The sequence below is a fragment of the Nothoprocta perdicaria genome, unplaced genomic scaffold, assembly GCF_003342845.1.
Source record: "Nothoprocta perdicaria isolate Ctin4 unplaced genomic scaffold, notPer1 scaffold_48, whole genome shotgun sequence".
NCBI classification, from domain to species: Eukaryota; Metazoa; Chordata; class Aves; order Tinamiformes; family Tinamidae; genus Nothoprocta; species Nothoprocta perdicaria.
The window spans coordinates 663,201-677,570 of NW_020455732.1; the positions used below are offsets into that span (position 1 = coordinate 663,201).

Sequence of the window (14,370 nt, forward strand, 5' to 3'; positions counted from 1 at the left end):
ACTAGGAGGGCACCAGAGGAGTCATAGAAATATCAAATAGACAGAAGGAGCTTTCTCTCCTTGCTTTCATTTTGCACTGAAATCACATTTCTTCTTAAAAAAGGTATTACAATTAAGCAAGTTTTATGTGACTGATGATGTAATTTGGAAATCACATCATCCATCCAATCCTGGAAAAATCCTTGGAAGTAGCTTATAATTAGATTGATAGAAAGGTCATTAGTTTAATTTCCCACTGTCAGGGGTTATTTTGGCCAGTCAGGGGCAACTCAAGCCACAACAGAGCAGCTCCATAACATTACAACAAAAGCATAGAAATAGTTGCGGGAGAAATTATATCTGAGAGAACAAAGCTCAGTAAAATGTCACATTGCCTAGTAATATGAAAGCCGTAGCTAGCAATTATGCTCTGTTACTTATATCAAGATTCAGCTAAGCGTATAGGAGTGTGTACACTTTGACTGTATGAAATGCATGTTATTTGCCTTCATCAGTAATTTGAATAATAGCACAGTTAAAAACACGCATTTCATTATGAATGAATATATTTACTGACAATTGCAGTCTTGCTCTGGATTTAATGTAGACCATCTGTTCTCATTTTTTGCTTTGTTTGCTAACTTTTCTACTGTCCTGATGAACCTTGCAAAAGCAGATACTGGAACAATTCACACACTCCAATATATAAGAACAGAAACATCCATTTGAAACATATCTACCATATAGGAGACAGGAAACCGGGGGAAACTTTGCTTCTGCTGAAGGACAGATTTTGAAAGGCATCATAGAACAAAGCTATTTCTGATCTTGCTGTCCAACTGCCAGAACACCTAATGGCAAAATGATTTCATAGCATGGTTTTCACTGAAGATTGGCCCTGGGAATGGAGATGATTTTGATGCCAAATACGTAGGAAGTATCCTTGAATGTGCATATGACTGCTAGAATAAATGCCAACTGTCTTTGTAAGCTAGATGGGATGCTAGGATTACCCCTTCCAGCCCTGTCCCTTTAACTCAGTATTATTAGAGGAGATGAAATCGTAAAAGCACCGACATTTTACAAAATTCATATATACTGGGTGATAACAATAAATTAACAAGAGAAATTATTTCTGTAGCCTCGCTCAGCATACAAATGCAACTGGGGTCGGTCAGCTTGCGGATGACTATGCAGACTGCTCGAACAAGGAGAAATAAGGACAAGGACTCAAGGACAAGGACAAGTAGCTCCTTGGCACTAGTTCTTTTCCAAACAGTTCCAGAGGGGTCTCTTCCCTGGCATATTTTCCTAATGTGACACCTCACTCCCTGCAAATAGCAATCAGTTATCTCTTCCTCTTAAGACTCTTCAAGTCCAAGCTGATTAAAATCAAGGAAAAATAATATATAGAGAAAAAAGAGTTGAAAGTGCTCACTGCAAAATTTCAATTTAAAACTGCACAGAAGAGAAACATCATATGAAATCTTATTCTCATCTCCCTATAAAGAGCTCAGCAGCCCTCAGAGGTCCAAGAAATAAACTCCACAAGTGACAGCCAACAAGAATAAGCCTTAAAGCACATGTAAGTTCTCTTAACATCTCTTTTAAGTGGAGTATGACTCAAATCCTGTAGTCTGTTATAGACTGTAACAATCTGTAGTTAACAGGACCCTTTAAACTACATTATAAAACAAGTACGTCACAGTTACTGGAGCTCATAGCCTTGCAATGTAGCTGTAAAGAATCAAGAAAGGACTGCAGAGCTCTCTGTTCTGCTGCATTTTCAGGGATAACCATTCAGAGGATGAGAACACATGAACACAAAACTACTGAAATACGACAGCTGAATAGCTGAATTAAAAATGCACAAGACACCCCTTTGCAACTCATTCCACAGTTAACACTCATTCCTCGTGCTCAAACCCGGCAAAACGTAAAATATTGAATTTTGCAATTAACTTGCACAAAACGGTCTTATCTCTGTTTCTACGTCAAATTCACTCTCATTCTGAGCTTGAGTCTTTGCATACATTATCTTGTGCATGAAGCAGTGTGAAAAACAGAATCACTAACACTTATTTGCCTGATTTCAGTGTGCTGGAGTCTATATATGTATAAGTATTCTTATTATTGCTATATTTTTAATATGCTTTGTAATAAATAATCAGTCTATCAGCATGAAAAAATCTTGAGAGCACAATTAGAAAGATAAACTATCACAACATTCTGTTATGGAACACAACATCACAATCCTAATGTGGGTCTACGTAGCTACCATTTTATGCCAAAGTAGAATGCACAGGTAAGTGTAAATAGATTTCTTTTTATTAGCTTCTTATTAGAATTTCAATCATTTTAAATGATCTTACACTTTTTAAAGAAGAGGCAACTTGAGTCCTGGAATTCAAAGTTCATTGAAATCCACTTTATAAGACTCCTGTGCTTAGGTTGGATTATTCAAAGGTCTCTATGCTTTCTTGGAACATGTATCTGACATTTGTACCTTCTATCAAGTTAGAAAATACACGTTTATTTTGAGCAAATATTCCAGTAGATCAGATATCAGAAGTCAAAAAATAAAATAAAAAAAAAAATTATATCAAAGCATTTCTGTTCTCCTCAGTTTTTACAGAAGAAGAAGACAGGAGGAGAAAAAGAATAAATTGAACTGAGTCCCTGCTCTCAGAGCTTTAGCCCATATGCAGGTAGTTTTAGTAAAATCAGAAGAGACAGCACTGTCTATCACTCAGACATCTTAAAGGACAGATGAGAAGAGCAAAGCGTCATTCTGCCCACTGCGCACTCTTGAGATGAGGAGATCATTGTCAAAATATAGACCTCATCTGCCAGATACTTGGAAATGTCTGGCTAATGAAATGAACATCAAGTTGCTTTGTTCAGGTTGAAACTATTATTTCCTGGCCCCAGAGAGGATCAAAGGATGGATGTGAATCGTCAGATTAGTGGTTCAGCAGATGTACCAAGGAGATTGCTTGTATTTTCACTACAACCATAAAGGCTTCAATACCTGCAACTAAAGTAGGCTAACAGAAAAGTGCTTTCAGATGCCAGATGATCTGTTTCTCCAGCTTATTTTTTCCTTAGCTAGCCTGTTGCCCCCACTGAGCCACTGCACAAAGATGTAAGCCATTTGAATAGCTTTCCACATTGAAGATCTCACACTGAAAATGTATGCTGTGTTTGGGGACTCTTGGTCCCCAAAGAGAGTGGAGGAGGTTCATATATATGGGAAGGCTAACTTCTGATCTATTCGTCTACCAGTCTCTGCAATACCATCCGCTTCATTAGAACACAAAACTCCTCCTCCTCTCTCCAAAATGTCTGGTTTTGCATTGCTAAATAAGACATTAGGAATCTACTGCAACACATTCTTCAGTTCAGCCTTTCTCTTTCTAATGCCAACTAGGGCATTAGAAGCACCTCTGTGCTTCTTAGAGCAGCTGTATGTTGCTCACCCTACCAGGTCTCCACAACTTGTGGTAAGCTTGCCCAAGACAGCATATCTTGGACATGGCTGGGCTCTAACTGAAATCAAGGTTTGGAGAGAGAAAATACAGCTTAGCAGAAAAAGTGAAAAGAGATAGGGTCTAAAGCACTCTGTGAACTCCAGGCATGATGACAGGGCTTGCTCATCACAGCTGGTTATTGACTCATGTTTGTATCACACACAAGCAGAAGACTCTGCAACTGTTTCAAAAAAAAAAAAAAAAAGTGTAGTCTAAATAGAGATTATAGGAAAATTTTTATAAGTAAAACAAATGTTTTCAAGTGATAGATTAAACTTGCAGTAGCAATCTTAAATTGACTCTTTCTTTATTGTAACATAAATGGCAACTCTGTATTTAAGTGGTTCTGTTTAATGGTAACTCTAATATCCCATATGTTCTATTATTTTTGCACCAATAAGAGGAACAGCAGCTTCGGGCCAAAAGAGTATCATAGCTCCTTCTTTCCAAGAAATCGTTCTGAAGTGTACAACCCAATCCTTCTGTTACTAGACTATTTGGCACACCACAACATCTTCTATGAAATCTCATATAAACTGAGTGGGTGGCTCCTGAATTGTATTTCCAACACCAGACAACTCCATCTCTGTCCTTTCCCAGCTCGGGATCTTCCAATTCCAGAAGACTGTGGTTATGAGACCTGAATTTCTGTATATATGGGCTCCAAACACATCTTTTGTCCATTAGTCGTTTGTGCCAACTGTGTAATGACTAACTAAAGCACTGCAGAAAACTAAGAACCACAACAAACAGCTGGTATCTGCATGCCTGTCCGAGCAAGGGCACCATACAAATTACACAGTCTGTGTCTAAATCCTGGTTGAGGCTTTTGAGCTACAGTGCAAATGACAAACTGTTTGGGATAACCTTCTTTGAAATATGTTGATTGAGAGAGTCCTAAAGTCAAATGGATCTGAATTCAATGTCTTTTTTCTTTCAAATTTCCTTTTTAATTTGCCCTTTACATTGTAAGATGTTACAGCAGCATAGATATAACACAGCTCAGGGACAACATTTTCATCAGATAGAAATTGGTGTGACATCACTTCTTGAAATTGCACCTGTATAAAGGAGCAGAGACATGAGCCAAGAAGATCGTTAGTGATTTTCACCTCTTCTGCACAGGTCAGCTCTGGGCAGGAGCCCTCACCTCACACCCAGTCATATAAATCTCAGTCAAGTGCAAGTGACAATTCCTAGTCCTGTACTTTGACTTCTAAGAATGTTTAGAGAAATAGTTGGGCTTTTTAATCAAATTTTTATGAGATGGTAATTAACACCAAGATTTATGCCTGTATTTTGGCAAGAACTGTACTAATGGTGAATGGGTAGTATCTGCTAATCTATTATCTCTCCCACACCTGTAGAACATCCAGCAAGCCTAGGGCTTTATTCATCTCAAAGTGTTCAGAGTCATTGACTAATTGCCTTTAATTAAAGAAAAATAAAATCTATCCACCTCAGATGCCTGATGACCAAAAAAAGGCCCCTAGGAAAAGTCTAACTAGCTAGACACAGCAGAGTCTAGGGAAACATTCAAACACAGTATGTACCAAATGACATCTCTAATCAAATGATCATTAGCAGAAGCATTCTGTATCCTGTCACAGACCCTGACAGATCACTGTCCTCTCCCCAGCTAATATTGTCTATTAATCTTATTCAGTAAACAATGTTTCCCAGCAGGCTTTAAAACAGGACAATTCAGAACTTGTCAACTCATAAGTGCAGCACGGTTAAAAGAGGCAGTGCTAAAGAGGCAAGGTGATATTTTCTAAAGATTGGAAAAGTACAAGAAAGTAAGTAAATGTCCTTTTCTGCTGTGACGTTAACATGAAATTCTTCACCATTTTCCCGAGATTACTAGAAGGCAAGCTTACCTTCAGTCCAGTACTAGGTGAGTTAACTGACACCATCTATAAGACACCTCCCAAGACATATATTTATTCCTTCCTTTGCCCTTTGCTCATAGCCCTTCCACAGAAGATACAACGCAGATCCGAAGAGTATACAAAGGGAAGAGGGGCAACAACCTTCTCAGCAGCAAGAAGCAGACACAAAAATACGAAAGAAAAATACGTGAAAGAGACTTTTCCAGGGAAACCACAGAGGTCTCCAAAAGGTACTGAAAGCTGTAAGGCCATAAAGAAGAAAGGATGCAGGCTTCAAGGATGCTTAAAAAAAAGTAGAAATCAGAGCAGAGAAATATACTTAAAATGCATCAAGGTTCCTGATTCACAGCCTACTGAGATGTAGTACAAATAAAAATTTCAACTCACCCGTTGACCCGGTAAACCAGGGACTCCAGGCTTGCCTTCTGGACCAGCCATTCCCTTTAAAAATAGAAATCAATGAAATCGAAAATTGATCAATAAAAAAAAAAGTCAATGAAATTGAACTTCTATCAAATTAACTGAGAAAGAATAACTAATGAATGATATAATCATGCCCTAGCTCTTCCATGTTGCTGTTACTCTATGGCTACCTAGACAGCTCCTACATGACATATTAATGACATATTAAAGGAAATTTTCATTATAGTATATACAATTTTGTAGAAAACATGGAAGGTTACATAATCAGAGAATGGTTGAGGTTGGAAGGCATCTCTAGAGATCATCTATTCCAACTCCCCTGCTCCAGCAGGGACACCCTAGAGCACAGGACACAGGCAGGCATCCAGGAGAGTTTTGAAGATCTAGAGAGAGACTCCACAACCTCCCTGAGCAGCCTGTCCCAAGGCTCTGTCACTCTCACAGTGAAGAAGTTCTTCCTCATACGGAGATGGAACTTCCTGTGTTTCAGCTTATACCCATCACCACTTGTCCTGTCACTGGCTACTATTGAGAAGAGTTTGGCCTCAAAAGATCAAGTGCCCTGCAAGCAGAACATCTTGACTGACCTTGCTTTAGCCCTTTTTTCTTTTTGTAAATGTCTGGTAAGCAGAAGGGAATATGAAAAACGGGTAAAGTGGCAATGCCCTGATGATATCCAGAGCACACAACTGTAGTTAAATTACATAATTAAAGCCAGACTTAACTCAGTAATACATCTTCACGATGCCATTAATTTTACAAAACCCAATCAACAGTGAAATACAACAAACAACTGAGAATTGAGAACATACTGTGAAAACAAGGCATCAGCGATAGTTTGAAGTGAGATGTCCTGATAGACTTGCATTATAAAATATAACTAGAAGATGCTGCAATTAAGAATGTCAGTGTGCCTAAATTGCTGTAAGAAAAAAAAGTGTTATATTCCCTGCTGAGATGGATAAGCACACAGTCTCCTGTTTTATTGCTCATCTCTGCTCTTCATTACACGATGACCTGCTAGTTACCAATAAGTGTCCCCCTCTGAGATGTGCTGAACGCCCCTCAAGAAGTCAAAAGGAGGAAAGAAGCATCTTCTACAGGACAACAGCCTTGAGACAAAGTCTATTTCTGTGTAATCAGCACGCATGTCCTACTTGTTGTCCTCAGAGTGCTCCGAGTGGCTGCACACAACTGCAGAAGCTCTAATCCATGAATAAAACAGACTATTGGTGTTGTTTAAACACTTAATACCTGAATATTGCACAAGATCTTGCATATATAACCCTCTGACTAGTCTGGATTTCAGTTTCTGTGTTTTGTAAGCAGTAAGGAACTACTACTCACTGGTGGTCCAGGAAGTCCAGGTTGACCTGGTGGTCCACGTGGGCCAGGCTCTCCCTACAAAAATAAGTGAAATAAAGAAATAAGTGTTAAAATATATAAACAAAAAAATATGTGGGCATAACATTTGTACTGTCCACCAGTACAGCTCCTATATGACAACTCCTATACTGTCCACTCCTATACAGCTCCTTCCTCATAGGTTTCAAAAAGCCAATGCAGAGACCAGTTGATTTTCTTTTTCATCCTGGGGCTACTTTAATTATCAGCATCTATTAGACTGCATATAGGTCAATTAATCGACACTTAGCAGGCATTTATCCATAATCAGCTCTTTGTTTTTCAAAGGTAATAACTCCACCAAAGGCACTAGATTATCTCAAATATTCCAGGAAAATGACGTAGGCCAGAATTCAGTGCAGGGAAAAAAACACTCCCTCACCCAAGTGAACCAGCAGAATCAGCACAACTATGAAGGGCTTCAAAGTGTTATGCACACATAGATATCATTATACTAAACTAAAATATAAATTACACACACAAACTCAAAATATTAGTATTCCTATTTTTGTTGACACAGGACTAAGACTGAAATCAGTGTCCTTTCTTTGTTGAAGTGTTGCTGTTCAGAGACAAGCTGAGCATAAAACTCAAACACAGTTCCACTTTTCTATTAACACTTGCCTGGATTTGCAGAATTGTTCTGGGTAGCTGACACTTCCCAATTTACACTCTTCATTCATGTTAAATTCACTGCACCCAAGAAGGACATTATCTTCTTTCTTTCCCCATTTACTCCTTCCATTGTAAGTAGGAGAGCTTGTTTCTTGATGTCCTGACATTGCTGCCTTAACTTTGCAGACTTAATTTTGAAGCAGCATTTTATAGAAAAATCTGATCTAACCATATAAAAGCTTCCTCATAATCGTAACAGATACTGAATGACTCTTACCTGCTGTCCTTTTATGCCTTCAGTGTGTACCTGTAATGGAAATGCACAGCTATCAAAGAGAAAAAGAGGAAAGACACAGAAGTCCTAGGGTGTATCTGTTCCACAAAGTGCATTTTCCTCTCTCCTCCATGCTTCCAGTATACATGCTGACTACCATGACTCAAACCCAATTGCAGGCTGGGACATATGTCTTTAGGCAGTCCAAAAGAGCTAAACGCCTGCTCACCTAGTTGCCCATAAAGCAATTAATACATTTGTGTAGCTGCACAGAGTAAGAAAGAGTAAGAACTTAATTTATTAACTCCTCTGTATTAGCAGTAAATTCCCAAGTCCAGACTTATTTTAAACTGTCATGCTAAATGGAAAAAGCATCATATAACAGGTCAACTTCAGAGGCAAGGCAAAAATGTAGACCTTCCTCCAGGTCCTCAATGACAGCTGTCAGTCTTAGCCAGGAATGTCTTCTGAGAGCTCTCTTCCCTGTGGTAGGTTACTACCACTTTTCAAGTAACAAAATTGCCTGCTGCCTTTCACATCATAACCAGGGAGTTTCTCACTTGTATTTAGTACTCAGTGCTTTAGAATAATGCCCTAGTTAATGTTACTAGTGTTACTGTTTCTTTCATAGTTTCCATCTAGAGTTCTATATATCACTGTCTTTCAATTTTAACCTTTTTGGAAAGTAAAAGGGATATTTTCCAACTTCAGAACTAATTCTAAGCCTCCTTGCTGCATACTTTCCAGCAAACCTTCTCCTTCTTGAAGATTACTTCTTTGCACAGGCAATACTAAGATACCTGTTTGACCCTCCTAGTGACACCAGTGGGGTCACTGACAGTTCCATTGAAGGCAGAGGAATTCATAGAAGGATGTAAAACTTGTGTCAAAGAAAAAGAAAAAGAAGAGAAACAACAGAGCGAAAAAAAAGAAACCTCCAGAAAAAAAAAAAAAAAGAAAAAGGAAAATAAATAAAGAAAAAAGACTTATGTCTCCTATTTCTTAGTTTGTTGTTTCATCATTCTTCCTGATTTTAGCATAGCAGTTCTGTGTATTTTCATGCTCCACCATGGCCTTTTCCACATAGGAGGCACTCAAGGAGGATCTCCCCTGAGCAGAAGTTCCCTTCTTTCCCGTCCCAACTCTTACAAACCCACGATAGCTCAAGTTGATTCTAAACTTTCATTTGCTTTTCTAACTTCCATAGTCTCTGCTTTCCAAAGCCTGCTGGGAATCAGTCCAGTGCGTGTCCCAGCAGACACTGAATCACGTCTCGTCATCATTCACTCCGACACACCTTTCATAACACTTTCCTTGTCTCTTCAAGTCCTAATCTTCACATCTCAAAATCTCCCAAAACTGTGGTAATGTATGTCTTTGTTGGCACACATCACATTCCTCATTCAAAAATCTTTCCTTTCCAAAAATCTTCACTTTGTTTGAAAATGCACTCTCATTTAACGAAAGCTTCAAATCCTCAGCTTCCACCTTCTCTTCTCATGCAATAAAGCTTATAATGTTTGTTAAGCTATATACTAACTAAATAAATACTTACAGAAGTGCCTGGCAGTCCTGGAAGCCCTGGTTCACCCTGCATGGAAACACAGAAGAAAATATAAAAATAGTTTCATACAGATATGAACATGCAATCCTAATTAACCCAATTTTCTCTGTCCTGCAGGAATACATGCAGGATTTGATTGCCTTCTGTTTCACTGAAACATATAACATAAATTTCAATAGCATTTCTTGACTTAAAATGATGCACGGGGGTCCTTAACATTAAGTTTCAGATATCTTATAATCGGTGTACACATACCAAACAGAGAAACCTGCTTCATGCTCAGAGCCCTAATAGAGCCTTCAGGACTGGAATTCAGGAGCCAAAATCCTTTTTTGTTGTTGTTTTTGCAAAATTTATTTGCAGGGAAAAAAAGGCAAGAAATGATGCCATTTTGCCCAGTCATTTTATAATACAGTCATGCTGTAAGTGTTTGCAGGACACTGCATGCTATATGAGGCCTTTTAGCTTCTCAATTTATTCCAGCATATGCATCTCCCTCCAATAATGTCTGCTGCTTATTATGCTATAAACCTAAGCCTTCAAAAGGTCTTTTACTTGTGGTAGAGCCTGGTGCAAAAAAAATCATATAGCTTCCTTTCACACAATTTCTATTTCTTTCTTACTCATCTAGCAACTTGAATGACCTAATATACTTTTCATGCTCTTTCTTCCTCACAAAAGAAGCTTAATTACTATTTATTATTTTATCTGCATAGTCCATGTTATGACAGAAGAGCTAGAGAGGCATATGTCAGCCATGTTACAAGCAACAGAAACAAGATGCTAAACATCTGTCAAAATGGCCAAATCTAGCCACTTTAGTGACAAGAATGAAGTGTTTTGAACTCATAACTGCTCTCTACTTTGTACTTTCCTATGCACAAAGTGAACTTTCTACCTCTTATCACTTGGTAAATGTGCCTTTGCTTGTCTTTTGAAACCTCATTTTTATCTTTTGCATCTGAATGCAAAGGAAAGGAATGCAAAGGAAAATACAGTAGGCTGCCTCTGATCTCTGCCTTCTTAGAGAAAAGGAGAAAGAAAATTCCAAATTGGACACATTTTTCATTTGATGCTGAATAACCAGGTAGGAAATACCAAAATGTCAATGTCAGCTTTAGCTGGGAAATGTGAGGCTGCCCTGATAACTTTAAAAACTATCTGTAAAATACCAAAGTAAAAATACTTGGCAAAAGCAGTGAATAATTATTATGCAGGTAAAAGGGCTGGGTTGTGACTCTCATTCAATTCTTATTTTTAGAGTCAGTCATACATGAGCAGTGTCAAGGAACCAGCTCCCACATGAATTCTTGCTGACCTGCTGGTATTTCTGTTCATCTTTCTTAAATCAAGATTTTCTGGGCCAAATTACTCTTTACTTCTTTCTGCTCTCATCAGGAAGTTTAAATACAATGGTAGAGCTGCTTCAAACAGGCCTGATTTAGCTCTCATATCCTTCTCATATTAAAGCAAAGTCACTAAATAGTACATCTCTATATGTAGAAGAAATGGAGGCCTAAGTTGGAATTCGTAAGTTTGCTTCCAACCCCCTCCCTTGCACCCCTTTCCTGCTCACCTTTTCTCCTTTGATTCCACTGGCACCTGGAGGGCCTGGGCTGCCAGCAGGGCCCTGCAAACAGGTGAGCTCTGCATTAGGATTCGCCTCCTAAGAGCAGACATCAGCCTGCAGGGAGACTCACCAAGTCTCCTGCAGTCCAGCTATTCTTGCAGGAAAAGAAACAAGCCTTAATTAAAGCTTTCATTAAAGAACTCAGAGCAAGGAATGGTTTTATACACAAAAGGTCTTGATTGATAGACATCAGGTCATCAAACAGACCTACTACAGGACATTAGCCTTAGAGTAGTCAAAAAGAATAAGGCTGTGGATTTGAATATCAACAGTAAATTGAACTGAGGCAGAGGCTGATAACAGACACGGTTCCTTTGGCCCAGCTTAGTAGTAAGAAAGGGGAATGAGGATGGCAATATCACAACAGGCACAATAACAGCAGTGCAACTTCAGCCATTTGAGGAGCGTAGTTCGGAGAATGCATCAGTGCCAAAGCCAAAAATTTAGGATAAAACTCAGGCATAAGGATTCCCCTTCCAGTAGATGTCTAGACATGAAAAAGGCAGGAAAGCATCAGAATAACCCAGCTTCTGTAATAGTGTGCCACCTGCAGAAATTGTTTCTTAGAAGTAGCAAACAATCAGCATCCACATTCTCATCCTCCTGCAATTTCTCACTTCATCCACATTTACCGCAAGTATAAAACAGTCCTGTAAACAACATATACATAGCTCATTGAGATTCCAGTGCTGCACCTAACACAGAAAAACATTTCCATCTTATAAGGATAGTGATAAACACCAACTAGAGAAATAGTTTACAGCATAGGTTAAACCATGGATGAGCAACAGAAAGCTATGATTAACTGTCAAATCACCTACAGAGAACAAAATTTAGTGCACTGGAATCCACATTTCCTCACAGAGAGGAAGATGTACCTTTAACAAAGACTTCTAATGATGCTATCACTTGCCAGGGGAAAAGAAAAAGATGCGTCTGATATGGAAGAATAATTACTTCTCAACAAAATCAAACTGAAAACCTGGCTGACAAAAGCGTGAGAGCAAGAGGTTTGGACACTATTTGGCTGCTATGCTTCAAAGTCATGTTCAGATCAGACCCTGGGAGCTCTCTGCTTCATCTGTGCAAGCAACAGAATTAAATACCTGGAGGCAATCTGTCCCATGGAGGCTGTGTGCCTTCTACAGCTCCTTCACACCTTCAGGCTAAAAAACACAGCTCCAAATGGGCCTTTCCAAAGAGGGAAATGGCAAAGGCTAGTGAACAGGCTGCCAACATAAGAGTCTGGAGCTACAGGCTTCAGGCACAAGGTTGGCAATGATTAGCTGCATGACTTTTGGCAAGCCATGTCACTTTTCAGCCTCTGCTTCTTACTCCATCCTTTGCTATTTAAATCAGATGATCTTTGGGAGTGATTCTCTCATTAGGGATAGCTCCAAGAACAATGGATCCCACAAAGTGTTGTGAGATCTATGGACAGGAACTTTCAGATACAAATAGATAAGATATTGTGCTATTTATCTAGTCAGCAGCAGCTTGCTGGTCTGTTTCAATCAGAAGAACAAGAGACATGACCTTTCTGGCATCATCTTGGCTAATAGTTCCAAATATTTCTTATGAAAACAAACCAAATACAAAGTTCTGTTCTCCTCCTTTCAATTCTGCATCACGAAAGAAAATACCTTTATAAAAAACCTTAATTACAAAATTGAATTTCTATGCACGTTTTCATATATTTGTTATGATGGTTAAAGTATCTGCATTTCTGTTACATGTATATCATAATATAAAACTGAATTCAAAAACAGTGTGCAAGAATGGATCATTAGATTAAGGAGTCCAAAATCGACCAGTGTTCACGGGGTCCGTTTGTGACACAGCAGCTAGCCAAGGTAAATCCCAGTTTTAGAGCCAGCACCCACTCATTCCAAAGAAAAGTCACAGGCTATTTGCCACATACCTGTTTCCCTTCCATGCCTGGCTTTCCAGGGAACCCATCTAGGCCTTTTTCTCCCTAAAGGAGGAACAGAAAGAACCACTATAATCCAAATACCAAGTCTTTAGATTACCACACTGCAAGTGACATCCATATTCTTTGTTCCAAGCGTTACGATAAAAGAGAAGCAATTCAAGCTAGGCCCATAGGAAAAATGGTTAAAACACATGAAAAGTTCACATCTGCACCAGACATTTTGTCTGGTAACAAGACGGTGAACTGAGTTGAGTCAGTGGGAACCATTTATCCCCTCTAACTACAGTAGTTCTTGGAGCACCGAATAACTGGGATGTGAATCCAGTGGCCAGATGCTCCGGTGTGCTGGTTTTCCATGGGTCATTCTCCCCTTGCATGACAAAGTGGGCTCATGTAAACTGAACAAAGGGCACAATGTGAACACTTTACTGGAGTAACTCCCATGAAAAATAATGAATTCACAGTCCAGCAATAGCTCATTTCTACACAGCTGGCAAAGACCTGTGATTTTTCACCTTTGATTTCCTTAACCTCGGAGATCAATTAATCCATTCTTGTAAGTCTTCAAAGCTGTAGAGTCCCCAAACTCAGCAAGCAATCCATTCCAAAGCTTTATTTTTCCTACCTGTGGATATTTCTTCTCATCTAAATTCAACTTCTTGATGCAGTTTCAGACAAGTATCTCTTTCCCTAACCCCGCTGGACATAGAGAACAGACTGTTCCCTTCATCTTGACAACAGCCTTTTATGTGTTTAAAGACTTAACAAAAAAAAAAAAAAAAAAAAAAAAAGAGAGAGAAAAATCTCCTTCAAGCATCCCTAGACTAAACATCTTCAGTTCTTTCAGCTCTTCTTCATGGGTTACATTTTTTAGACCTCTTTTGGGCACTTTGCATTTGTCATCTTTACTGTAGTTTGGTGCCCAAACTGGACAAGCTGTGGCCTTATTAACTCTGAGCAGAAAGCTTATTTCACGCCTTACAAACTATGCTTCAGTTTAAACCCCAGGTCAGTGCTTGCCTTGCTCTAATGCTTCAGCCTCTTTCTGTAGAATGGCTGTTTTTGTCAGCATTTGCATCAGTCCCCATTCTGCACTAGTATGGAATTTGTTTCCTGCATATACGTA

General features: G+C 39.0%; 1 protein-coding gene across 1 annotated transcript in view; it reads right to left on the bottom strand.

The window, feature by feature from the left end:
* COL22A1 (collagen type XXII alpha 1 chain) overlaps positions 1-14,370 on the bottom strand; it is a 183,613-nt gene that overhangs the window by 68,594 nt on the left and 100,649 nt on the right. The window contains exons 16-21 of the mRNA XM_026047153.1: positions 13,233-13,286; positions 11,243-11,311; positions 9,673-9,708; positions 8,121-8,150; positions 7,172-7,225; positions 5,789-5,842 (exon numbers count right to left, since the gene is read on the bottom strand). Of these exons, the coding sequence (XP_025902938.1) occupies positions 5,789-5,842; positions 7,172-7,225; positions 8,121-8,150; positions 9,673-9,708; positions 11,243-11,311; positions 13,233-13,286 (297 nt within the window). The remainder of the gene's footprint in view (positions 1-5,788; positions 5,843-7,171; positions 7,226-8,120; positions 8,151-9,672; positions 9,709-11,242; positions 11,312-13,232; positions 13,287-14,370) is intronic.